General features: G+C 41.0%; 1 protein-coding gene across 6 annotated transcripts in view; it reads left to right on the top strand.

Moving 5' to 3' along the window:
- THRB (thyroid hormone receptor beta) overlaps positions 1 to 27,338 on the top strand; it is a 283,184-nt gene that overhangs the window by 232,425 nt on the left and 23,421 nt on the right. For 5 of the 6 annotated variants that reach the window (XM_059664089.1, XM_059664087.1, XM_059664086.1 and 2 more), the window contains one exon: positions 1,157 to 1,417. The exons of the other annotated variant lie outside the window; for it this stretch is intronic. In XM_059664089.1, the coding sequence (XP_059520072.1) occupies positions 1,228 to 1,417 (190 nt within the window). In that variant the 5' untranslated portion in view covers positions 1,157 to 1,227. The remainder of the gene's footprint in view (positions 1 to 1,156; positions 1,418 to 27,338) is intronic. 6 annotated transcript variants of the gene reach the window in all.

Genomic DNA, 27,338 nt, shown 5'->3' with positions numbered 1-27,338 from the left:
ATAATTTAAACAACATTTTAAATGTTTGAAAATTCCCAGTACTATGCACAGGTCAGAATGGACTTGTCTTTCTAATATGGATATCTATAGTCCTTTGGTAAATTCAGCATAAAACATTCACTTACAAATTATAGTCTTTCAATCTCTGTATGTGATTGCTTTAAAAGTAGAACTGTGTTTATGTAATATTTTTTCTCATTTTGACAGGCAGTAGCCTAAAAATTTTTGGAAATATGGATGACTAGATGGATTGTGTTTTTTAATGTGTATGCCTATACAAATATGTGTATTAGCTTGCTCATTTTTACTTTCTACTTTATATCCATGTACAGTATATCTTTATTAAGGGGGTAAAATTCACCACTAGGGAAGGTTAATGTGATAAAGTTTTCATTATATAATTTCCATCATTCCCCATATTTTAGAGGGCTGATCTTCAAGTCCATATCAACTGAATAGAAAAACAACAACACAATATACATCAATAATTTTCTATACCTCAACCAAAGAGATTTAGGGCTTATCAGTCTATCATTGGGACTCTTAATTCACCCCAAACTAAAGTACCACCTGCTGTCCTTCATCAGATCTCATTGCCAATTTGAGACTACATTGAAACCATGTACAAGATCCAGCCTCCTTCTTTTAGGTATTAGAGGGAGAAGGAAAACAAAGTTGTCACTCAGTGTAGCCACGTGAACATGTCCCACTTAAGTAACAGGGTGCCCCTCAGGTCAGCCTGCGATAAAGCCCAAGTCAAACAAGGCTGAATCCTGGATGTTTTATGTCCTAAGGATCTGAAATGTCTTCACGACCAGCCCTGACCCTCCTGACCTCAAATGGTCACCTAAGCAGTGACATAAATCGGTGTAAACTTGCTCTTGTGACATTGCCGTGGAAGTGAGACAGGCGAAAGTACAGCCTTCCCAGGGAAGAACTAAACATAAGGGTTGATTAGTCTGACTGGCAGTTCAACCATGGTGGCTCTATGCCCAAGGCTGACAAATTCTGCATCTTATCACTGCTGTCAAACGGAGATGCATGTGAACACCGTCAGCCCAAAAGAATTGAGAAACAACTTGCCTTCCAGCAGTGCATCTCAACCAAACCTTGACAATGCCAACAGCTCATCATCATGTATTTTTCAACCCTCCAGAAAATGGCCTTCCAGCCTGGGACAAACCGAAGCACTGTCCAGACCACGAACACGACTGGAAGCTAGTAGGAATGTCTGAAGCCTGCCTCCATAGGAAGAGCCATTCGGAGAGGCACAGCACATTGAAAAATGAACAAACATCGCCACATCTCATCCAGCCCACTTGGACTAGCTCCATATTCCATCTGGACCATGACGATGTGAATGATCAGAGTGTCCCAAGTGCCCAGACCTTTCAAACGGAAGAGAAGAAATGTAAAGGTAAGCAGATTTTTACTAGACCTTATCAAGTATTTCAGCAAGGACCAAAAAAATGCTTTGCTGTAGCTATGTGGTTAGTCTTCATGTATTCCAGTGTTCAGTGTCCATGTGTTTTCTCCAACGGTTCTGTTATGAAGTTTCTTTATCCCCAAATCTTCTTTTAAACATAAATAAATAAGTGGGTTCCAAAGGGAAGCAGTTAATTTCAGTTTCATGTTGGGTTGGGGCACTTGGGGAATTGTTTGCGTTTCTCTAATTAGCAGAAAGGTTGTTAGTTTTGGCTTTAATTCTATTTTAAAATCTGAGTAAAAACAGACATTGCTATCATTATAGAAGTACTTGCTTTGACATGTGGACATGTGTCTGTGTGTGTGTATGTTTCTTTCTCAATTGTGCCAGCAGCTAATGGGATCTCCAAGGCTACCTTTAAACTAAATAGGCAATTTGTATTCTAAAGAGAGGTTTTAAGTTGTGGGTGGTGTTGTTTTTAACTCATTAAATCCTTGTGTCATCATCCTGAAAGGCGAGATTATGGTTTTAGGAGGTGGTCACCTCATAAGAAATATGTTAAACTGGCCTAAGTTCCTGATTGCATTCGACTTAGCTGGTCTTTACCTCAGGTCGCCTCCACCCTGACAGATGTCTTTGTGCTGATCGCTTTATTGTCTTAGGGCTCCCCAAAATCTTTGCTTCTTAACTTAGTCTTTAAATGTCCAAGAAAGAAATTTGTGTCTTTAAATGTCCAAGTTCATGTAACTTCCCATTTGTTTTCAATTTAGCATTTAAAAAAATGCTTTTGATTTTTTCTTTAAGGATTTTGACTCATGATAAAATTTTAAATTGGGTATTTGAATATTTGGCAATCACATACAAGATATGTTAATGAAAATTTATAAAGACTCCTCTGTATGAGCCATGAAGGACTTTTGCAAACTCTTGTAATTGGGACAGAAACACATGATTATATTTACCCCTCTAAGCGAAAAATGGTTGTTCTTTAGTTTTTCTGGAAACAATTCAATCACTCCTTGGAACTACCAGTTGACCTAGGTAGCTGAGTGTACAAATTTTCAGATGAAAATAGAATATCTAAAAATAACAATAAAATAATGGTATAAGCTCTGATTGGAGAATATCCCAAACTATTTATGTTCTCTTTGTGAAGATTTGTGTTTGTCCCTTATCTGTATTATTTAGGAGATTTGGGAAATTAAAAGCAATATTTAGGAAAAAAGCAAAATGTGTTTTTTTCAAAGGAGTCAGGATATAGGACAGGTGTGTCTGTGTGTATGTACACATTTGTTTGAAATATAATTGAGATTTAGTCTTAGAATTTGTAACTAGGTTGTATCTTGAATTTTGTGAGCTGGCATCAAAATTATGTCAGTATTTGGTGTACAGTGAAATGCCAACAGAAAGTGTAGTGTCCTCATGATATAAAAACCTCACTGGCTAATTTTGATTTGTTCACAATTGGTAGCCATAGTCATTCATTCATTCATTTATTCATTCAATAATAGGAACAATCTCTGCTCCATCATTTATGAGAAATATTGGCCTTGGATGTGTAGAGTCCCCCGCACCATACACTTTTCAATTTGTTCATACACCTTAAAGGCAAAAGGAAAGAGTCTTTATTTGGATCCAAGACCCTAAGTATATATAATACAGTGGTTAAGACCACATTTTGAGTCTAACATATTTGGGCTAGAATACTAGATTTGGGCTAGAATACTAGCCCTTCCAAATTTCTGTTCTTGAGCAAACTTATGTGATTCTTGATAAAATTAAATAAGATCATGTTTTTAAGCACTTAGCCTAATACCTCACATATAGTGCTCCCTAAATAGCAGCTATCATTATGACTAATCATTGTTGTTAGTTCTGCATCATTAAATCACATCAATTCCTTGGGCTACACCGTGTGCCTGGTAAGGACAGGGGACAGGAAGCAGGACAAATGAGTGTGGGGTGGGACAAGACATTTCAGGGAGGTTAGAGTTGATTTTGCATTCGTTCAGCTCTCTACTGCTGGAAGTCAGAGAATTCTTTAATAAGACATTATAAGTAAATATTAAAGTACTTCCTCAAGATTCTAGTATTAAAAGGAAAACAACTAAGGTTAATTCTCCTGTAGTTTCCAGACTAACCAGGGTTCACCTTGGCATGGATGTGAGCCAATGCCTTGGTTCAATATGAAAATGCCACCAGGAAGACTATGTTGTCATGGCCCAAGAACCATATTAACTGAATTCCAGTCATTCACAGTGGACACCTATTTACCAGTGAGGCCAGGAAACAATGTGATTAGTCACTCTTCTTTTTTTTTTTTAACTTGGTTCTTCTCCATCTGCCCTCCTCACCTGCCTCTATATGAGAGTTCTATTTTGATGTCCGTCCATACTGGATGTTTATTTCCTGGATATCTCTAGCCCCCAAGCATGCTTGATATCTCAGTTCTGGGCTGTAATTTCATTCATTCATCCCACCACTGTTTATTCAGTGCCTACATGTGTGGGATATTGTCCTTGATGTCCCAGCATGAAGAAATAGCAGTGGGGCTAAATGAACATCTACGTAATCCCATTTCAGGGACCCCAAACTGAACTGATAATAACTAAATGGCCTTCAAGGATACAAAAAATTAAGAGTCTGCCGTGCAGAAGCCAAAAAAACAAGTTGACTGCTTAATGTTATGTAATGAGCCCAACTCCCAAACCAGTACCCCTGTAAGTGTGATTTGTGGACGAGGATCCTTCTGCAGACAATGACTTTCCCCACTCTATTGATGCAAGTGCAGAAACTGAGAATAAGCTTTAAAAATCTCTATAGCAATTTGACATTGCCATTGACATTCAGACGCATGAGCAGTACATTCACATCACTGAACAGGATATAGACCAGTTGGGTATTGTCAAACCTGCCTGTCAGTCATGTGGGGCCAGAGCTACATAAATTCTTGTGTAGTTGAACCATGTATTGAGCCATAATGAGTAGGATATTTCTTTTAAAATAATTTGAGGATCACTGATTTGTGCGTTATAGTGTTCTTCATGTTTCTCTTTAGGTTTATTTTTGTGTGATACATCTAATGTTTTGTTTTCCATTTTGGTCTGAATTCTGCTTTCATTTTAATCTGCACATACCTGTGCTCCGATCTGCTACAGTCATTCTAATGAAATTCATTGGTAGCATATTGAACTAGAATGAGATCTCTGAAGAACTTTCATTCTGCTGCAAAGACCGCAATTCAAATCTGCTTTAGTACCAGACACTATATCCAGCCAGAAGCAAGTGGCCCATTCCCTTCCCCAAGCCACCCTCTATCTCCACACTACACCTCCCTGGAGTTTTTGTCCCAATTTGAACTGATAGCTTGGCCATGAGGACCACATCCTTCTGCTGATCTCCTTCGTTTCCATAGTCTGAGATGATGTATTGGGTGGTGCTCACAGTTCACCAACCAGTGGCACTAGCAACACCTGAGGCTTCTTAGAAATGCAGAACTTCAAGCCCCACCCCAGACTCCTGTATTGGAAGCTCTGGAAAGGGGCCCAGGAACCTGAGTATCAGGAAGAACCTTAGACTACAATTCTTCAATTCTTAGTACAGGAAAGGGTCTGCCACCTAGTGGACTTTTGGAAAACTTGCATTTTTCTTCCAGACATCTCACCTGGGGAGCCGTCTGAGTCAATTCTTGATTGGGCCTTCCTTTAGTCCGGGCTTATTATTTTAATTGCCAACTAGATGTTCTGTGGAATCACTCTGCCTGGTAACACCTCCCTCTGGGAATTGAACCCTTCTGAGAGTCCGATTCTCTTTGCCTGGAGCTCTGATCCTCCTCTAAGTTTTTATGCTGTATAAGGCTTCTCCACTTGGCCCTTTCACACCCTCCTGAACTCTTCTCCGGAAACCACAGGGTCCCCCGAGACTGACAGGATGAGTCCTAGCAGATGCAGGCACCCCTGTAGCTGAATCTAACCAGCCCGGATAAGCCCAGATAAATAATCAGACCTCCATACTTCAATGCTTGTCCTTGATGTGAACCAGGGACCTTCCAGAAATACTGGAACCTGGTGGGAGAAACAAGGCAAGCTTGGCCCACCTCACTGCTTGCATCAGAAAAAAAAATAGCAGCAATCCAGTGATTTCACTGAATTTTCTCTGTAGATCTGCTGTGTGTTTTTTTATCAAGGTAATTGAGTCTCAGATCCCAAAGGAGGCAAGAAAAATAGTCAAAATAATTTCACTAACAAGTTATTTTCTCTCATTATGAAAATTTTCTAAGTGTTTAATAAAAATAATTTTTAAAAATTATTTGTAATTCCATCCTCCAAAGACAAATAGGGTTAAAATCTTTATTACATTTTAGTCTTTTTTCTGTGCATATCTGTTTTTTACAAACTTGGAATATATTAGGCATACCATTTTTTTTCTTTATTGATTAAGGTATTACATATGTGTCCTTATCGCCCCATTACCACCCCACTCCCCCACTCATGCCCTCACCCCCCTGGTGTCTGTGTCCATTGGTAAGGCTTATATGCATGCATACAAATCCTTTGGTTGATCTCTCCCCCTTATCCCCACCCTCCCCTACCTTCCCTCTGAGGTTTGACAGTCTGATTGATGCTTCTCTGTCTCTGGATCTATTTTTGTTCATCAGTTTATTTTGTTCATTATATTCCACAAATGAGTGAGATCATGTGGTATTTATCTTTCTCTGACTGGCTTTTTAGCGTAGCATAATGCTCTCCAGCCCCATTCATGCTGTTGCAAATGTTAAGAATCCCTTCTTTTTTACAACAACATAGTATTCCATTGTGTAGATGTACCACAGTTTTTTAATCCATTCATCTGCTGATGGGCACTTAGGCTGTTTCCAAACCTTAACTATGGTAAATTCTGCTGCTATGAACATAGGCATGCATATGTCCTTTCTGATTGGTGTTTCTAGTTTCTTGAGATATATTCCTAGAAGTGGGATTATTGAGTCAAATGGGAGTTCCATTTTTAGTTTTTTGAGGAAACTCCGTAGTGTTCTCCACAGTGGCTGCACCAATCTGCATTCCCACCAGCAGTGCACAAGGGTTTCTTTTTCTCCACATCCTCACCAGCACTTGTCATTTGTTAATTGATTGATGATAGCCATTCTGACAGGTGTGAGATGGTACCGCACTGTCGTTTTGATTTGCACCTCTCGGATCATTAGTGACTTTGAGCATGTTTTCATATGTCTCTTGGCCTTCCTTATGTCCTCTTTCAAAAAGTATCTATTTAGGTCCTTTGCCCATTTTTTGATTGGGTTGTTTATCTTCCTTTTGTTAAGTTGTATGAGTTCCCTGTAAATGTTGGAGATAAAATTAAAAGCTTCTGTACAGCAAAAGAAACCATTAACAAAACAATAAGAAAGCCCACTGTGCCCTGACTGGTTTGGCTCAGTGGATAGAGCGTCCGCCTGTGGACTGGGGGTCCCAGGTTCAATTCCAGTCAAGGGCATGTACCTTGGTTGCGGGCACATCCCCAGTAGGGGGTGTGCAGGAGGCAGCTGATCGATGTTTCTCTCTCATCGATGTTTCTAACTCTCTATCTCTTTCCCTTCCTCTCTGTAAAAAATCAATAAAATATATTTTTAAAAAAAGAAAAGAAAGAAAGCCCACTGCATGGGAGAACATATTTGCCAATGTTATCACTGATAAGGGTTTAATCTCCAGCATTTACAGGGAACTCATACAACTTAACAAAAGGAAGATAGGCATACCATTTTTAATGCTTAAATAATATATCATGAACACCTTCCCTTGTCATTAAATATTATTTGAATCCTGACTTTTATTGGCAATAGGTTGTTCTTGCTTGTAGATATACTATAATTTATTAAACCAGTCTCCAAGATTTAGACAAGTTGAAGTATTTTTTAAAACAATATCTTATGTCAGCAAAGGGGCAGACTATTAACTCATGCTCTTCATAAGGAGAAAAGGATGAATCAAATCAATGATGACAATTTTAAGTGATGTATAATTCTCACCAAAATAACAAAGTGTTCTGAAATTGAGAGACATAAAGCCAAGTCATTATATGTATTATAATCCTTCAAGTTAGACATGCACCTTTTCTGTGGGTGACAGCTATCTTTGTCCTTAAGTAAAACACAAGGGCATCTTCAGGTAAATGAATATTTTAGAAGATGGAGGATTAAAAAGTTTGAACCCTTTCACCAGTATGACCAGCTGTTCATCCGTCTCGTCTTTCTACTGTGCTCCTACTCACCATATATCAGGGTGTACAGTCCCGGCTGAGAGCACCAGTGTGATTCATATACTTCAAGGACACTCTGGAGCCTTAGCCGTCAACGGGGGAATAAGTGCTTTCTATCCACTTCTGGCATATGCAAGAGAGCCCTGTGACTTGATACTTCAAAGGCAGGGAAGAGCACCTTGTAAGTAGGCCAGGGCAGAGAGAGGTAGAGGGCAAAAGAAGCCACCAGCTAGAGTGGAGGTGGGGGCAGGGTGGAAATACTGGGAACAAGGCAATGTCAAAGAAAGGCACACATCAGAAATTCAAGGCTCTGTTTCATCCAACTTTCATTTCCGTTGAGCAGATGGATCACGAGTTTTCCAAGGCCAATTTAGCAGTGTCTGTCACAACAATGCTTCCACCCAGCCGTTCCTCTTGGAATATCTATCCCATAGAAATATGCACACAAGTCCCAAAGGTCTGAGTTCAATAGTTTTCTTTGCATCTTTGTTTTTGTTCCTGAAATTTTGGAAATGATCCAAATGTCCATCCGTAGGGAAGTGTCCCCCAAAAATTGTGGTATATCTAAAGCATCTACTAGAGAAATTAAAAGATTTTTTAAAAGAGGTGGTTTTAGGAATATATAATGGAGAAACAATCATGCATAAAGCACAGTATAATCCCATTTGCAGTTTTTAAAGTCTATATAGCTGTGTGTGCACAAATGTGCATAGCAAAAGTTACTGATGCACACTACCCTTGTAACAGTAGATACCTTAAAAATGAAAGAGTAGAATAAAGGTCGATGCTAATATCCTATCTAATAAAAGAGAAACATCGTAATTAGCCATACCTCCGCTACCCTTCCCATTGGCTAATCAGGGCGATATGCAAATTAACTGCCATCAAAGATGGCGGCCGGCAGCCAGGCAGCTTGAAGCAAACATGAGGCTGGCTTGCTTCAGTGACGGAGGAAGCCAACGTTCCCCGCCTGCCTCTGCCAGCCTCTGAGCTTGCAGTTTGAAACATTGTTACAAATATAGAAGCTAAACAAAACCCCAGAAACCTGCTTTCAGCTAGCCGGGATCTCAGAGCTGGAGTTGAAACAGTTTTTCAATTATAGAACCCAAACAAACCAGATACCTGCTTTCAGCAGCTGAGGCCTAAGAGCTGGAGCCAAGCCTCAGAGCTAAAGCTGGCCCAGAATAAAAAAAAAAGAAAAATAGGAGCAGTTGGGAGTTTCAGTCACCCGCCAGCCTGCAAACAGCCCTCCCTCAGCCCCTCACCCAGACTGGCCAGGCACCCCAGTGGGGACCCCCACCCTAAAGGGGGTGTGACCTACTCAAACAGCCATCAGCCCTTCACCCAGGCTGGCCAGGCACCCAAGTGGGACCCCCACCCTGATCCAGGACACCCTTCAGGGCAAACCAGCCGGCCCCCACCCGTGCACCAGGCCTCTATCCTATATAGTAAAAGGGTAATATGCCTCCCAGCACCGGGATCAGCGGAGCCACGAGACTTCCCGGCACCGGGATCAGCATGACAGGGGGCAACGCCCAAACTCCCTGATCGCCCTGCGGCTCTGTGTGTGACAGGGGGCGGGGCCACAACCTCCCTATCCGCCCTGCTCTGTTCGTGACAGGGGAAGGCGCCCCAACCCCCTGATCAGCCCTGCTCTGTGCCTGATAGGGGGAGCTCCCCAACCCCCTGATCACCCTGCAGCTCTGTGTGTGACAGGGTGTGGCGCCCCAACCCCCTGATCGGCCCTGCTCTGTGTGTGACAGGGTGCGGTGCCCCAAACCCCCCCCCCCACGGGCCCTGCTCTGTGTGTGACGGGGTAGAGCCATAACCTCCCCATCAGCCCTGCCCTGAGTGTGACAGTGGCGGCGCCCCAACCCCATGATCAGCCCTGCTCTGTGGGTGATAGAGGGTTGTGCCCCAACCTCCCCCCCACAGGCCGTGCTCTGTGTGTGACTGGGTAGAGCCATAACCTCCCCATCAGCCCTGCCCTGAGTGTGACAGGGTGCAGCACCCCAACCCCCTGATCCGCCCTGCTCTGTGCGTGACAGGGTAAGGAGCCCCAACCCCCCTGATGGGCCCTGCTCTGTGAGTGACAGGGGGCAGCGCCCCAACCCCCTGATCGGCCCTGCTCTGTGCGTGACAGGGGGTGGCGCCGCAACCTCCCCATCGACCCTGCCTTGAGTGTGACAGGGGGCAGTGCCCCAACCCCCCAATCGGCCCTACCCTGAGCGTGACTGAGGGTGGCATCGCAACCTCCCGATCCGCCCTGCTCTGTGCATGACAGGGGGTGGCGCCCCAACTCCCCAATCAGCCCTGCTCTGAGCTCAACCAGGGGCTGCACCTAGGGATTGGGCCTGCCCTCTGCCACCTGGGAGCAGGCCTAAGCCAGCAGGTCGTTATCTCCCGAGGGGTCCCAGACTGCGAGAGGGCACAGGCCGGGCTGAGGGACACCTCCCCTCCCCTCTGAGTGCACAAATTTCTGTGCACAGGGCCTCTAGTTAAAGATATAAAACTACATTCAAAATTGTTCTATAATAAGAATATACTTATGAATAACTTGTGTAATTGTTTTAAATGTTAAGGTCATATACTTTACATTCAGACAGGCTTAGGGTGACTTCTTCCTCTTTAATTTACCAGCTCAGTGCAAATTTTTTAACCTCTCTCTCTCAGTCTGCTTTATTCTAAATGGGGTAATAATGTCCAGTTGTTAGATTTGTCATAAAAATGAAAGATAGTGCATGTTAAGCACTCAGCATAGGGCCTGCAGCTTTAGTAAAGATTAAGTGATATCATTTTTTTAATATATTTTTGTTGATTTCAGAGAGGGAGAGAGAGATAGAAACATCAATGATGAGAGAGACTCATTGATCAGCTGCCTCCTGCACACCCCCAACTGGGAATCGAGCCCACAACTCAGGGGGCTTGACCGGAATCGAACCTGGGACCCTTCAGTTCACAGGCCAACACTCTATCCACTGAGCCAAACCAGCCAGGGAAAGTGATATGTTGTGCCCTTTTCACCAATATTCAGACAAAATCAGGTACAATGTGGATGGCTAACTTACTAACATTGCAGTGAAGTTGAAAAGGTATTGTTGGAATAGTCAGCCTTATAAAGAATCACAGGTGACCACTGGAATTCAAAGTCTTTCCCTTCCCCGGGACATCTCCCATGGGGTGCCCCGAGTGCCTGTAATGCCATCATTGCCCTTTGTGGTTTTTCAAAATGCAAACCTCCTGGCTGGATAGTTTGTCAAGTCTCTAGCATCTCCAAAGGAATCTGAATTAGATCAGATTCCGTTCTCCTTTGACAAGGTCTAATCAAGGCAATGGAAGGATTGGGGATGGAAGGAGACCATGAAAAGGTTGATGATAGCAGGAAAGTGGATAAGAGAAAAAGTAAGGAACAGGACTACCACATACCACTGTGCGGATTGTCAGGTTGTGTGCTGTACAGTAGGATCAGTGTTCACACTATCCTATTGTTGAGGCTATGCCACAGGTGCCCTGAGGAAAAATGTCACTTCCCTCAATGTCTGCCAAGGGCTGTCCCTGAACAAGGGATAAAACTACTCGTAGACAAATTTAGACAAATGGCATATTGTTTGTGGTCTATCAGGACATTCCAAGATTGATAACACTGTATTGTATAATTGAAATTTGCCAATTACATGTTAATGAGCCAGAGAGGAGGAATCTTCCCTCAGTGTACATGTATACCAGATCATCATGATGTACACTTCAAGTATCTTATCTAGTACAGTTTTATTTCTCAATCATACATCAATAAAGCTGAAAAAATTCCAAGAATCCTCGAGTTACTCAGCGGGGGGTGAAGACACTTATAGAATTCCAGTGATTAATAAATACTCTTCCATCCCCCTGGAAATGCTATGAAAGAGAGGCCTTGAAATACCACAACTGGATCTTGGAATTTGGGGCCCTACAATCCATTACTTGAAAGCTTAAACAAGTTTTGACTTTAGGCTGAAATCAGATTAAATATTATTTTCAATATGCAAGAGAGAATTTCATGCCCAGCCAGTGTGGATAGGTGATTAAGCATCAACCTATGAACCAGCAGGTCTCGGTTCAATTCCCAGTCCAGGCACATGCCCAGGTTGCAGGTTCAATCCCCAGTGGGGGGCGTGCAGGAGGCAAACAGTCAATGATTCTCATCATTGATGTTTCCATCTCTCTCTCTCTCTCTCTCTCTCTCTCTCTCTCTCTCTCTCTCTCTCTCTCCCTTCCTCTCTGAAATCAATAAAAATATATATTTTTAAAAGAGAGGATTTCATGAAATAAATACCCAGCAAGAATGTTTAGAAATATTTTGAGCATATAAATGCCCTTGTCTGACATGGTTAAGTTTCTGGACCCCTCAAAGAGGACAATGGAGGAACCAGGAAGAATCATTGTATGTCAGGTCATCCCTACAGTACCCTGGGCCCCAATGCAAGCTACTAATGGCATAAGGACGGCAAACTGGAGGCATATTTTATAGCCACATCCTGTATTCTAACTCGTCATCCTGTTTACATGGAGAAAATGCATATTAACTAACAATCTGGAAGATTATAATTTTAGGTCATTCAGCCACTGTCCACTTGCATTCATTAATTTAGTAAGCAACATATTATATGCTTATTGTGGACCCCTAAATTAACTTAAATATCCAGGAAATAAGCACTACACCTTTATCTGTAATTTATGCATTGATTTTAAGAGAACATAGATGTAAATGTAAATAACTATTTCAGATTTACTGCATAGAAAGCTGATATTGTAAGTGGAGGCACTATTTTCAAAAAAAAAGTGAAGGGTTTGCAACCAAATAAACTTGGATTCAGATCATCACTGATCAGCCTTATGATCTTGAGAAAGTTCTTAATTCTTAAGCTCTCTAGGTCTCAGTTTCTCATCACTAAAACAGGGACCAGAATATCTCCCTACGAGATTTCTATGCCTCTGATCTTTCGATTCATCTTCTACATAGCAGCCAAGGGTTTGATTTTAAAGAATTAGAAACATGTCACCTAACCCCTCTCCCCAATCCCCAACCCAGCTTGAAATTACCCTTGGTTTCAAGATAAAGTTTGAAGACATACAGGTCCCTCATAATGTGGCACAGGACTGCTTTGATTCCTATCTCTCGCCACTTATATAACCCAAACCCTGGCCATTTGCTGTGCTGAACGTCGTCTCCGTGCCTTAGTTACACCCTGTTCCCTTTTCCTACATTACCTCTATTCCACACAGGGCTTGTGCTGTGAACCACTTCCCATTAGATTAGATTATTTAAGCATCACAACAATCTTGTCACTTTTTCAGGCACATTTTTATCAAAGCAAATTCGTCTTGGTGCTGGATTGCGAACAAAAGCCTCCCTTTAACATCCTTCAGTAGAGCTGTAATAGGCTAGAGCTGTCGAAAAGCTTTTATTAAATACTAAAGGAGAAAAAAAGTAGAAACAAATTCAGAGTACAGATGTTTAAAGGAGGAGGACTTTGAGTTTCTATTCCTACCAAAACAAGACTCAATCCCAGAGCCTGAAGGCCAAGTCTTGTTCTGCAGCCGCCTGGGGATTTGCACTTCCACGTGTCTGGCCTGCTTCTCCCGACCAGCAGCTTTCCTCCTTGGTAAACACAATAAAGACACCCCCTTCAGCAGCTTCCCAGGCTCCTAAATGGAAAGCATTTTCTCTATCTTGAGGGAAAAAGAAGTCCAGAGGATGACAGTCTAGACTACGATGGCAGTTCTGTGGTAGTTTTAGGCTCAGCACCTAGATTCCTTCCAGCTTATTTTTCTATCATCTCTAGAGTATGACTTTCATCCTCATCGACCAAAATGGTGTCTGGGGCTCCAGCAATCGTATTCACATTCCAGACAGCAGGAAGAAGGAATGAAGAAGCAAATGCTATGCACTAGCTTTCTTTTTCAGCTGTATTTTAAGTTCCCTAGAAACCACCTTACAACATTTCTTCTGCTATATCTCATTGGCCAGAAGTTATTCACGCAAACAGACTAGATGCAAGGGAGACTGCGAAACAGAAGTTTTTTCCCCAAGGACCATTGCCCTCTCAAATGTAGAGATTCTATTTCTAAAACAGAAAGTAAGAACAATCATTACAATAGGAACTAGCATTAACATTGACTAATGTTTATCTTTCTTTATGTGCCTTTTATAAGTATAGTTGATAACACTCTTCCTAAGACATATGTGTTCAGCTGTCTCATGTCTCTGGCCTCCACTGTTAAAGTCCTGCATACTCTCCAAAAGCCAGTTCACAGGCCCACTCGTCTGTGAAGCTGCCGCTGAGTCTCCAGGCAGATTCTTCCTGTGTTTCTAGGTCACAGTTATCCCACACTCCCTTGTGTTTAGTTCTTTCCTGGTCTGTCTCCTTGACCTGTCTCCTCTACTTGACTAGATAACTCAAGGGCAGGTGAAGCCAGATTGAAGTGTAGAAGATAAACTTTCAAGAACTAAGGGAAATGTGCAGTGAAACTGAAAATAAAGAAAACGTAGTGAGTAGTCAGGATGCCTTGGCTCTGGTGAAGGAGGACTGAGGTTGTACACCTAATAGACTAGCAGTTCTCAAATTCTGCTGCCTATGAAAATAACTTGAGGAACTTTTAAAAATATTGGTACTCAAGTTTTACCCTATATCGATTAAATCAGAATTTCTGAGGGTGACACTTAGGTTCTTTAGAGTTTGTGAGTGATTCCTGTCTGGAGCTTTATTTGAGAATTAGCACAGTTGGAAATAGAGAAAAAAGAGAGAGAAACCATGTCTTCCCTCAGAGTCCTTGAGAGTTTGTTGTTTACCTATGAGTTTTTCCAAGCAAGATTGTGTCTTAATCTTTTAAGCTATTTCCTTCTGGCCATGGACAAAGGTATATTTTTATAATATATAATTATTGATTGAAACACTTCTAATGAGAATTTTAAAAACCCTCTGAGTTTATTTCAGGAAATTTGAGGCACTATGGGTCAAATAACTCGTAAGCTTCTCTTTAAGTAACTAAATTAGAATAGTCAGACAGGGAAATAAGGAAGAAATCTTACTGTAGCTCACCTCGTTTGTGACACATAATATGTTTAAATTACTTTATTAACTTTACAAAGAAGCCTGGTAGCTTGATCATAAGTGATAGCATTGTGATAGCTTCCATCAGGATGGGAGGGGCCGTAGTTCAAATTCAGTGTGAGCGTTTAACTCCATTTCCAGCTACTAGTAAAGAGATTTTTCATGCATTTACTACAAGTAAAGAATAGCCCCACTTGGTACAAGGAGTGAGTTTCAGAAAGTTTCGTACTGTTTTCTCCAAAAAATAAAAATTAGTGGGAACTGGGTTCTCTTAAATCTGTTTTGAAACTCGTTTTTCTATTCAGTGATTTATGAGGGAATTCAGGGTGGTTCTAATTCAATTTAAAAAAATGATTCTCAGGGGTCTTCCAAATGTTTTGTAAAAATTGAGAGAAAACATTTTTTTGGTGGGGGGAGGGGAGTGGGGAGGCATTTTTTCCTTTTTCGCTGCAGTATTTATATCCAGTTCTGAGGCAGAATAAAACTCTGAGTTTTCAAGTACATCTAGCAATTCGGAAAAATTGTTTTTACGTGTTTTTTGGAATGAAAGTTGAGGCTCTGGCTGAAGTTGATACTGTTGCTGGTGAAAAGCAAGAAATTGCTTGGATTTGTGCCTTCAATGAAATAGACAGGGAGCCAGGAAATGTGCTGAACAAAATTACAGAATTGGATGGATTCGACATGTAACTCCTAACCAGAAAGAGGCCTTGGAACAAGTGTATTTGCCAGGAATGAAAACTGCTTTATTGAAAGGTTAATTTTCAGATTAGTTTGGGAAATTTGAGATAAATAAATGAAATCAGACCAAAAAAAAAAAAAAAACACATAAGGCCTGGATCCTTTTTCCTCGGGTTTTCAGAAAATAATCATTGCTTCCAATGAAATGTTTTGACATTTTCAGTAGGGAGAACATGTTAATTGTAATGTTATGTGTATGTGTTCTTAAAAACCCTTGTGAATACTGCATCTGCCAAAAAAAAAATCTTTTATTTGTTTTAAGAGTAATCAGAGAGTAAAAATACTATTGAAATGTTAGCTATGTTCTTCATTCCTTTGGTGACTTTCATGCTTTCTAGGATGTTGCAATTTATTCTCTGGTTGAAATGTACCAATTTGGAGAAAATTCCTTTACTTGTTTTATAGTTCAAGTTTTTCATGTTTATAGTTGTTTTACAGTTGTTTCGTTTTTATAGTTGTTTTCATTTTTATAGCTGTTTTACGTGTTTTATAGTTGCAGTTTTCCAAGGAGTCTTATTACTAAACGTCCACAGGGTTTGCCTGGGTTTCTTCCCTTATTTTGTCTCATCTGCAGCTTGTTCTCTAATTCTTCACCTCCTTCCATTGATTCGATAGCTCCTTTACTACATTCATAAAAACCCTCAGCACTTAAAAGGCTCTCTTGCAGGACAGTGGTCTAATTTACTCTGTATATTGAATACACTTGCTGTTAAGCCACTTGTGGCAAGGACCGTGACTGAATTTTTGAACAGCCTCTGCTCCCACCACCTCCTGCTCTGTACCTAATAGTTGCCCAATAAATGTTTGTTGAATGGTGATAATACCCGCCTTCCTCCTGTCATATGTCCCTGACCGGAAGTCCAGGCTACTATTAACTGGAACTTCCTGTCCAAAGCGGAGTTCTCACTATTGGACATTACGTATTATATTGCTGTGGTCCCTTGCGGGGGGGGGGGGGGGGGAAATACCAGCAAGGTCACACATTCATTCATGGACCAGCTGGAACGCCCAATGTAAACAGCACCACCTGAAGTCTAGCCCTGCGAACTGAGTCTCCAGAGGAAAGAGGAAGACTCTGTAGGCTCAAAGAAAGCAGCTTCCGCCCTCATCATCGAGAACACACACGTATAAGTGGACATACACGTGCAAACTACCATTCGCATGAAGAGAATACCATTAGTAATCATCAGCAAGTAACTATGATCGAATTTGATATTTGCATCTTAATTCAAAGATGTAGTGATTCTTAGAGAAAACTCTTTTCCCATTTGGATCACTATCTTTAAGTGCCTAGTGTGTGAATACAATTAAATTCAATTACGCTTCAAGATAGTCCCCAAAGCAGATTTGAATGGGAATAAAATGATGGTGTGCACAGTTTTCACATACTACTGGTAAGAGTGCTGTGAAGTGACAACAGAGGGGGGAATGCTGTAATAGAGGGGTATTCTTCTTAAGGGTATTCCCCAGGCCAGTGATGGCGAACCTTTTGAGCTCGGCGTGTCAGCATTTTGAAAAACCCTAACTTAACTCTGGTGCCATGTCACATATAGAAATTTTTTGATATGTGCAACCATAGTAAAACAAAGACTTATATTTTTGATATTTATTTTATATATTTAAATGCCATTTAACAAAGAAAAATCAACCAAAAAAATGAGTTCGCGTGTCACCTCTGACACGTGTGTCATAGGTTCGCCATCACTGCCCTAGGCTCTCCCTCAGGCACTCATAAACAAAACAATAAAGACAGAATAAGCAGTTAAGTTGAGCTTTAGGTCTCATGTAGATTAGTGCTGATGATGTAGAAAGTTATCAGGTGCAAACCAGCAGCATTTTCAAATGTGGCTTTCCTGGGCCTGTTTTAAAAACCTGTGGGATCTATGTGTCATTAGGAAATGGTTGGATCCTGGTTTTAAAAGCTGATCAGTAACATTCAACAACAGATTTAGCCACTGTCGTTCGTATGACTGGATTAATGTTTTGGAGTCAGTCATCAGGCTAATAAACTCGATTATTGATTTTAGGATTTTCTGTGTATCCAAGGATAGTCTCTAAGATGTCTTTATAACATTTCATGCTTAAGTTGTCAGCCAAAATGACATAACAGTGAGTAATCATTTTCTAATCATGCTGAAAGGGATTCAAAACCACCTATAAAATGAATCTTCCCAGTTTCAGAACAACAGGAGGATTCTTGCTCTCAGTGCTGTAGCTGGGCTAAGGTCATCCCTACCTGCCTGCCATCTTCCCCAGGAATTAGCTTCATTCACAGCTTAAGACCTCAGGTACTCAGAAATCTGCTTTCCAATATGTTCAAATGGCAGGAGAGCTCAACAGACACCTCAATCTAGATAGGATTTTAGCACATCAGGTGCTATTCCAAAGTAACGCAGGCTGGGTTGCCGTGTTGGTGGTGGTGTTTATTCATCTTCCTTTCTCCTTTCATGTGTATGGATGTACGCTTCTCGGCGTATATGCCCAGCGCTCTGGGTGTATGGGGCTGGTGAATGCATGCATAGAGTGTGTGTATATGTAAAGTAGGAACTGAACTAGGGTAACAAAATGAACTATTGCATGCAAGAACTCTATGAAGTGCACCCAGCTGCCAGCAGCAACTGCTACATGCAGGCCACTGATTATTACGCGTATTTTGAAGATAGTCCGGGTTACAGTGGGTGCAGCGCTCAGGCTGTGCCCAGTAACAACATATATATGGAACAGGCCTGGGCAGTGAATCAGCCTTATACCTGTAGTTACCCTGGAAACATGCTAAAAAGCAAGGACTCTGACTTGGACATGGCCCTGAATCAATACAGCCAGCCTGAATATTTCACCGAAGAAAAGTCTTCTTTTTCTCAAGGGCAGTCACCATCTTACTCTCAAAAAAAAGGTAGGGACCATTGTACCTAAATGTATTAAAAGTTTCCGTTGTGTGTTAAAGTTACAGTTTGCATCAGCTTTGTCACATATTTGACTTGGATGCTGAGTGTTTGAAATTAAAAACAGCAGTAAAGAGAGGCTGCTGGGTGATTGAAAGGGGTCCATGAACAACGAAGATTTCCAAAGATTTTTTTCTTTATATATGAAAGTTGGATTGAATTGGTTTTTTAGACAGTGTGTGTGTGTGTGTGTGTGTGTGTGTGTGTAGAGAGAGAGAGAGAGAAAATGTGTGTGTGCATATATACACGTGTATGTGTGTGTCTGTGTGAGTGTGTATATATATATTGCCCAAAGTGATTAATGTCAGCTTCTTTGCTAAAGAAAACATGTAAAAAGCTTCCCCTGGGTGAATAAGTACTGCGGCATTTGAAGTGGGATCATTCTCCCCAGTCCATGTTCAGATTAAAAACTCATTTGAGTTTTTCTTGTCATTTCTCATTAAAAGTTTATTTAGTTAACTAGAAACATATTTCAGTGAGGCAAACAAGACTATACTGTTGACATGTTAGGATTTGTAAATGTTCACTTCAGTATATTTACTTACCCACGTAAACTGTAAAGAATCTACTTGTAACCATACCAAGGGGTAAGAAGCTAACACTCAAAAAGAAACTGGAACATTTTATATTGCCATTGTGTCCCTAAGGTTTGACATGTCTGCAATTATGTCAAATGAACTCTCATATGAAAGTAAATGAAATATCCTCCAAAATATCCAATGTTGAAACAAGTGCAATATCCACTTATTTTAATAGAGGCTGTGGTTTTTACAGTGCTGCTTAATTTTCTATCAATAGATCATTTCTTGTATTACCAAAAAGTAAAATCAAAGAGGCAAACAGGTAGTTCTTAGGGAACTTAGTGGCAACTGCCAGATATAAAATACTTTCTAAAACAGCTAAATTCTAGTGCAAATATGCCAGAAACTTGTTTTTTCTGTGTACAATCTATAGGATATTTCATAGAAAACCCAATTCATGGGTTTCTTAATTTGCAGGTATATGATGCCATTGATCTTCAAATGTGAATTTCACTGTGAAATTATCTTAAAACAGAATGTGGTTTATTTGATGTGGCTCCTATAACAATTATCATTTGCCTTTTTAAATGTGACTATGGTTAATATAGCCTGTTTTCAAAACTGATAAGTAGAATCTAAAAAACTATAAAGTGAATCTAAAATCCTTGTTTAGTTTTTATCATATACTGTGTTCATGTTTTCTGTGCTATTCTATAACTTCCAAATATGAACTATGAAGAGGATTATAGCGTAAAACAAATTCAGACTTGTTCATCTGCATTTTCATTTAGTTTTACATCCTTTTGAAGGGCATTGAATTTCTTATTTATTGCAAGGAGCACACCATGTAAGTGAGATAGATTGTGAGCTTTCTATTTCATTTAATATTACACTTTCAAGTAGTTTATCTTTGAAAAGAAGTCAAGATTACCTCACTCAACATGCCTGGATATGCCTTTCGTAGTGATGTAGGATCATAAGAAAATATTAGTGTCCGTCTTTCGATTTGGGCATTCAGCTATTCTTAATAATTCCTGAAAAACTTTTCATGCTTTTTTTACTCGTTTTTCTTTTGTCTTTCCACTGTATTTTCTTCAACCAGCACTGGAAAATATTTGCTTATAAAATGTTAAAATGGGATTCTTTACTAATTAATTTGATGCTTGAACTAGAGGTTAAGACACACTGTGTATGCATATATTGATGTAATTTCTCAAAGCCATAAGCCATTGAAAGGCCACTGCGACCTGCCAAACTCACTAAATCAAAGCAGGCAAATATTCTTAAATGCGCCACTATTTACTGTTACAAGTCTTTAAGTAAATCCCAGTAAAACTAAACCCAGCTGTTAACTATCTCTTAGGACAAAAGGTCGTACCCAGCATGTTTATCCATATTGATCCATTATTGATTTTTGTTGTTCCGAAAGGCATCAGATATATCTCCTTGAGGCAAAATTAAGACTATAAGCAGGTGTCCCGTGAGGCAGACCTCATTATTCCAATTGGATCTTTATCTATTTTCATGAAATTCATAATTGCTTCATCTGTGTTTGTTGCTGTCCTTACAGCACTTCACTAATGCAGCTGTCTTAACTTTTTATAATTTTTTAAGGATGACTTATTTGCTAGCCTTTAATTAGAGTTTTCTAGTATGTAGAGAATGATCATAATCTTGTTTTTTTTAAGGGTATTTATGGACAACAGTGTGGAAATTGGCTTGGGAGTAGATGGAGGAGGGTGGGGGGGATAAGTGGTGATGGAAGGAGACTTGACCTGGGGCACTGAACACACAATACAGTGTACAGATGATGTGTTGTGGAATTGTGCACCTGAAACCTGCATAATTTTCTTAGCCAGTGTCACCCCAATAAATTCAATAAAAAGGAAAATAAAATAAAAATGTTAAAAGTGTATTTAAGTACACATCGATGAAATAAAGGAAAGCTACATACAGAACCTAATGTTAGGTCTGGTTATCTTAATGGCTGACTTTAGAATGACTTTTGACTCCTTCTGTGTAATTTTCCTGTTTTTATATTTATAGCCAAGAGGGGGGAAAGTCATCAAGCTTCTGAAGCATTGAGAACACAAACTAAGAAGGAGTCAGAATTCAGTTCATTGAATCAAATTTGAAATAAGACTTCAAGAATTGGTGGGGGAAATTATGTAATTTCCACATTGAAGAGGGCTGAGATACAGAATATAATGTGTCTTATTTTTCACTATAGACTATGAGAAAACACACATTCAATTTGTAAAAGTTAGAGACAAATTAAAAACACCATAGCTCGCCCTAACCAGTTTGGCTCAGTGGATAGAGCATTGGCCTGGAGACTGAAAAGTCCCAGGTTCGATTCCGGTCAAGGGCATGTACCTTGGTTGCGGGCACATCCCCAGTAGGAGGTGTGCAGGAGGCAGCTGATGGATGTTTCTCTCTCATCAATATTTCTAACTCTCTATCCCTCTCCCTTCCTCTCTGTAAAAAAAAAAATCAATAAAATATATATTTTTTTTAAAATACCATAGCTATCACTCAGAATATATGAGCTCCTTTTTTTAATCTATGTTATTTTTTTAATATTATTTTTTGTCTTCCAAGTAACCTAGCCATGATTTGTTCAGTTAAAATCGGTCGTTGCAGCCAGTTCTGGTCGCAGACTTCAGAAGGAAAGGGAATAAGTTTGGAAATCAGACGAAGGGGAGGGGAACTGGCAGCCAGGATGTTGTGTCTTCCTTGTGGCGGTGGTTTCAGCACAGTTAAAATTGATGTCTTTTTGTGGGGGAAGGGAGAGACGGGGGCTGGCTGTTTCCACCAGAAATTCCAATGACATTCCAAGTCCCCAAGCAGCTTGAGTCTGGCTGTTCTGCGGGCAGCTTTGCCAGTCAGCCTCTGGGTCTGTTTACACAGAATCCTTCTCTGGGGTGTCTGTCCTGCACAGGATTCTCTGCTTCGCAATGTGCCGTCTTTACAGGAATTGCACATCCCCAGAGTTGCTGGTGTGTTTGCACCAGAGTTGGTGATCGTGTCCAAGAGGAAGAGAATGTCCTGCTTTGGAGCCAGGATCGAGGAAATGGGATGTGCTTGTCCTGTTCGGTTTGGGTTTGGTGATTGCATGTGTTCTGGTTCTTTGTGTTTCAGAGAGAAAAATGGAAAACGGAAGCAGAAACTCTACATAAAACTGTTCTTTCTGAGTCTGCTTTCATTGCCCCTCGATCTTGGGGACAGGCATCTAAATCTTTTGTGTGTGTGTGTTCCTAACTCTGTGGACTTTGTGTGAATACTTGGGTAGACATTAGAAATGGAAATTAAACGGTAAGGTTGGGGATGTTTGAAGTGACCCACATCAAAAGGCTTGGATTAAAAAGAGGAGTTAAGCCTCATATTAGAAATATGATCTCTAATTAGAATTTCCTTGGCCTCTTTAAAGTTAAAGATTGCTATACCATAGAGTTGGGGATGGGGAGGTTTTAAAGTCTGCCCACAGAGAAAAAAAATGTTGCATGGGAAACAGGTACCCTTAAACGCTAGAATTACCCTCGGTCTAGTGAGAGGCAGGCAGGAAAGGAAACCAAAATGGGAAGATTTATAAGTCCCATTGCATAATCACTCCCAGCCATGAACTTGAATATGAAGTGATTGCATACTCTTTTGATTTCTCTTTCTCAACTTTCCCTCCTCTTCCCTCCCGTACCCTCTTCTCCTCTTTCTCTCTCCTTCACACCACCACCTCTGTTCCTCAATCTCTTTCTCCCTCAGTTTTCCTTTCTCTCCCCTCTCCCATCTCTGCTCTTCCTCTCTAGCTGAATTTCTTTAGTTTAAACACATATACAATCATTCCACCCAATGACCTGTCACAGACATCATGTCTTTAAAATGTAATGATACTTAAGAGGTTAATGCAACTGCAGACTTTCCGACAATGCTTATGTAATTGTAAGAATGCTAATGTGAGGTTAGGAACTCAAATTAGGCACTGCCACCCGTATACTATTAAGAGACAACACCAGTCCAGAAAATAGAGCCATTTTGTAGAATACATAACATACTCTTCAAAAGTTAAATGACAGTGCCTCTCAGCTCGCAGAAATGGAAGCAAACTAAGAAACAGCAATGGTTTCCAAGCCGAGTCCAAGCTCAGACAAAAACATGAGTTGGCTCTTCTTTCCTTTCTTTTCTCTCTTGTCAAAGGCACGTCCTTCAGAGATGTCATTAGATGCCCTAACTTCATCCTAGAGCACGCGCTGCCATTCCTCACAGTGAAAGCTAAGAGCAGGAGTCCAAGGCATTATGAGAAACTGAAGTCAGATGCCTGGCAGGCTTGGGAGAGACTATGGGTGCTGCTCATTTCCTGCATTCAGGGTTCATGTCCACCACCTCGCATCCCTTTGTGAATACTTCTCCACAAACTCAGAGCTTTTTGCTCAGCGCCCAGGATTCGGATGCATTCGGCCTGAGGTCCAATTGCTTCCCACTCTACCATGTGCTCTAGTCCCGCTTTTTCCACCCCATCTTCTTGTACTGGTACTACGTACCATGCCCACTACCGGTATCGGTAGGCTTCCTTGTCCAGGTCCTCATGTCGACTGACCTTCCGTGCGCTGTCCTTGGTACCTCCCTCATCTCAGATCCCTCGGTACCAGCTGCTTTATGAATTTCCTCAGTTCTCCTGGAGATTCCCAGAACGTGCTTTCGAGTAGTCACCGCACCCTGACCTCTTTCCTTATCCGCAGATACTTCCCACCACATTGTCCTGTCCTCTTCTCCCCCTTTACCACTTGTCTCCCCCAAAGACTCGTGCTTCCAGACACTCAGTGACAGGCGTCCCTTGCACTCTGCATCCACCACAGGCTCCTCTTCAACATTCAGACCCTTTTCCGTGTCCTGTTAGATCAAACACTAGTTCCACCAACTCTTCCCTTCCCTAACGAGTTCCATTTTCTTTCTGGTTTTATGCTTCAGTCCACTCTCTCAGCTCCAGAAATCTTGGCCAGTTTTCCCACGTGTTCCCCTCTCTGCCATACTGCCCTCCATTCCTGAACCAATGACACTTTTTCTCCACCAGCCACCCACTGCCAGCCAGTGTGCACCCTGCCTTTCTCAGCCTGTATCACTTCAAGTCACTAGCTCAGCTCACAGCCTATCAGCCTCTTTCGTTTGATCGCCACCACATTCAAAGGTGGTACCCCTTGTTTTATGCAATGACACTAAGTCACGTGTGCAAATTACCTTTTCAGAAAAGAAAATAAAGTATATTTAATGTATGTTAGAGCAGAGTGTCTCAGCCTTGGCACTCTTGACATTTGGGGGCTCTCCTGAGCCTTGTAGGATATCTACGCATCCCTGGCCTCGATGCACTAGATGCCAGTAGTCCACAACCAACAATGTCTCCAAATATTGCCAAATGTCCGTTGGAGTCAAAATCACGCCTGGTTGAGAACCACTACATTAAAAGAACTTAATATTTAGAGACCATCTACAGTAAAGGATCTTTTGAAATGTGAAAATCCCTCCTTTGATTTCATATTGAAAAGCTTAGATTTCTACAGATTGAGCTGTTTCTTAATGGAGTAGTACACTTGAACATACATAGACATATATACCTGCAACATGCTACTTACATATCTGTGTTATAGGTCATTTCCATAGCCTGAATTGGGGTTCTCTTTGTCATATATGTTTGGTTATGTCCACTCCATCTAGATCATTAGCACCATGAAGTCAGTGCCCTCCTTTTCTTCATTGTGTGATGTGCACACCCACCATGACTGCAGGGCGTACCTGAGGGAGACCAGTGCAGCTTAGAGTAGCAATGATTTTATCCTGATAACAATGTAGCCACTCCTTCTCCTTCATGTCACATCAGGCTGAAGAGCTGATAGCCCGCATTTTCAGAGCTATAACCTTGAATCTCGTTCTGAATGGATTTTCAGATAAAGAAAAGGCCAATGTTTTTCTCAAACATGCAGGACATGAAATACCTGTGGGTGTTCCGAGTGAGCCCAGTGCCATAACTTCACTCTTAAAGCAAAATCAGAGTCAGCTGGTGCCCATTGCAGGTGACCCTTTCCACTCCCGCCCCTTTCCCACTCTTCTAATAAACCCCACCTCCCTGCTTTTCACCCATCCCCTCTCGTGAAACAGAAAATGATCGCATTGGCACCAGAGTTCTAAAACTCTAATGCCTGCAAGCACCAGAGAGCTAGTATTAGTGAGAGAGGCTCGGTTGTTTGATAAGGACTGCTTAATTTAAACTTTTCAACCCGCACACATATTGCTTATTTTATAAGAATATTTTTCACTTCCAGAAAGAAATATATTCTCTTTCATTTTTCTTGAATTACGTTTGTCTTCCCACTTTTGACAAGGATAAAAGTTCTGTGAAGTATTCTTTTACTTGTAAAAAAAGACATAATGCAGGAATAAACGTAAGTGGCAACTGACATTTCGCCTCAGAGTTGGGGCACAATAGGGACTGGCGCTGACCGTGGGTAACTAGCAAGTATGCCTCTCTCTTAGGAGAGAGAGTTGTTGCTGCCCTATGAAAATGTGGGCTTGGGAGTGCCAGGTCTACCCATTCTTCACAAGAAGCAGAAAGCTGGGTTTTATGTGAAAGCTCCTGGTTTTAAAAATTGGCTGAGATTTTTAGTCACCCTGCAAGCTAAACACTGTAGACTGCCAGTGTGTGCACCCTTGTGATTAAGATTTTGACTAAAACTCATTCTATCCATCTATTCCCTTTCCTGCTGGTTTGCATCAAGTGGTTTAGCTCTAATTATGGATTGAAAGGTTGTGTCAGCTGCTAAGAATTTGAGTCTACAGGGATAGGAAGAAGGAAGGTCCATGAAACTGTATTATGACCAACCCTCGCCCTAAAAGTTAATACATTTTCATTTCAGGAAGTCTTTTTTTTTTCATCAATAAAGACTGATTTATTTATTCAACGAATATTTATTGGTCACAAAATGAGTACATGCTAGCTATACAGCGACAACAAAAACTAGACAGAACCCCTGCTCCTGTGGAGATTACGGTTGAGTGAGGAACAGCCTTTAATTAAGTTATCACACACTAACTGATAGCACAGAGAACTATCAAGCTATGTCTACAGTAAGTGCTGTGAAGATCACATGGGAGGCATAGTGGTTAAGAGCATGGACTCTGGAGCCTACTATCCAGGTTTGAATCCTAGCTCCACCACTTACTATGTTATCTCAGGCAAATCTCTTAATTTCTCTATGCTACAGTTTCTCATCTATTAAATGTGGCTAATAATAGAGCTACCTTATAAGGATGATGTGAGGATTAAATGAGGTCATATTTGTAAAGCATTTAGGGCATATCTGGCACATGGTAAACACCAAGTTAAGTGTTTGTGTAAAAAATTATCTATGAGAGCTTAATGCTTTTTGTTCAGGAAAAAAATTGAGAACGTGACTGGTGGGGCAATCTAGGGGCCCCACTGTCACCCCCCTTGGCTGGCCTGGGGCCTACAGGCTGGGAGCAGCTCCTGCGATGAGCATCTGCCCCCTGGTGGTCAGTGTGCGTCATAGCAACCCGTCATTCCGCCATTCAGTCGATTTGCATATTAGGCTTTTATTATATAGGATTTTTCACTTCCAGAAAGAAATATATTCTCTTTCATTTTTCTTGAATTACGTTTGTCTTCCCACTCTTGACAAAGATAAAAGTTCTGTGAAATATTTCTTTACTTGTAAAAAGATATAATGCAAGAATAAATGGAAATGTGTCTACTGTCCCCCAGCAGCAAGGACCCAGCCAGCCAGGAGGCAAGGTGTAAAGCAAAGCTGCTCAAAGATTCCACTAGGGCAGTACTGAGAACAGAAAGGCAGTGGCTGTTCTGAGGAAAGATTTTGTGAAGTGGGGGCCTCCAGGGCACCTCAGCTGGAATTTGTGGACACAGAGAAAGAATACCTTTTAAGTTAATGCTGTTTCAAGTTTGTACCCAGTGACTTACACAAGAGACCCATACATGTTTGTTAAATAAATGGACAGATGGATGGATGGATGGATGGATGGATGGATGGATGGATGTATAGATATATTGTTTACCAGCGGGTTAAAGGTTAACATGATGCAAAATTTGGTGTCTAATACTAAGAATCAAATGTAAAAGGAATCAGAATTAGTATGTTGGGAAAGACTAAAGAATGAACCATTCAAGATTTTTGAAGTATATAAAGAAATGACGTGGGAAAGAAAGTACCAGTGGGGAAAAGCTTAACTCAGAAGGATCTGTGCTGTGGATGAACTGAGGAGGTTCAATTTAAATTGGAAGAATAACTAAACATACTAATGATTTAGCTTCCTTAGGGGTGTCAAAGTATAGGCCGTGTGTCCAGAGAAC

This window comes from Myotis daubentonii, chromosome 14, assembly GCF_963259705.1.
Source record: "Myotis daubentonii chromosome 14, mMyoDau2.1, whole genome shotgun sequence".
Lineage (NCBI taxonomy): Eukaryota > Metazoa > Chordata > Mammalia > Chiroptera > Vespertilionidae > Myotis > Myotis daubentonii.
The sequence above is the reverse complement of the archived record's forward strand: the minus strand, read 5'-3'. Positions and strand labels throughout refer to the sequence as shown.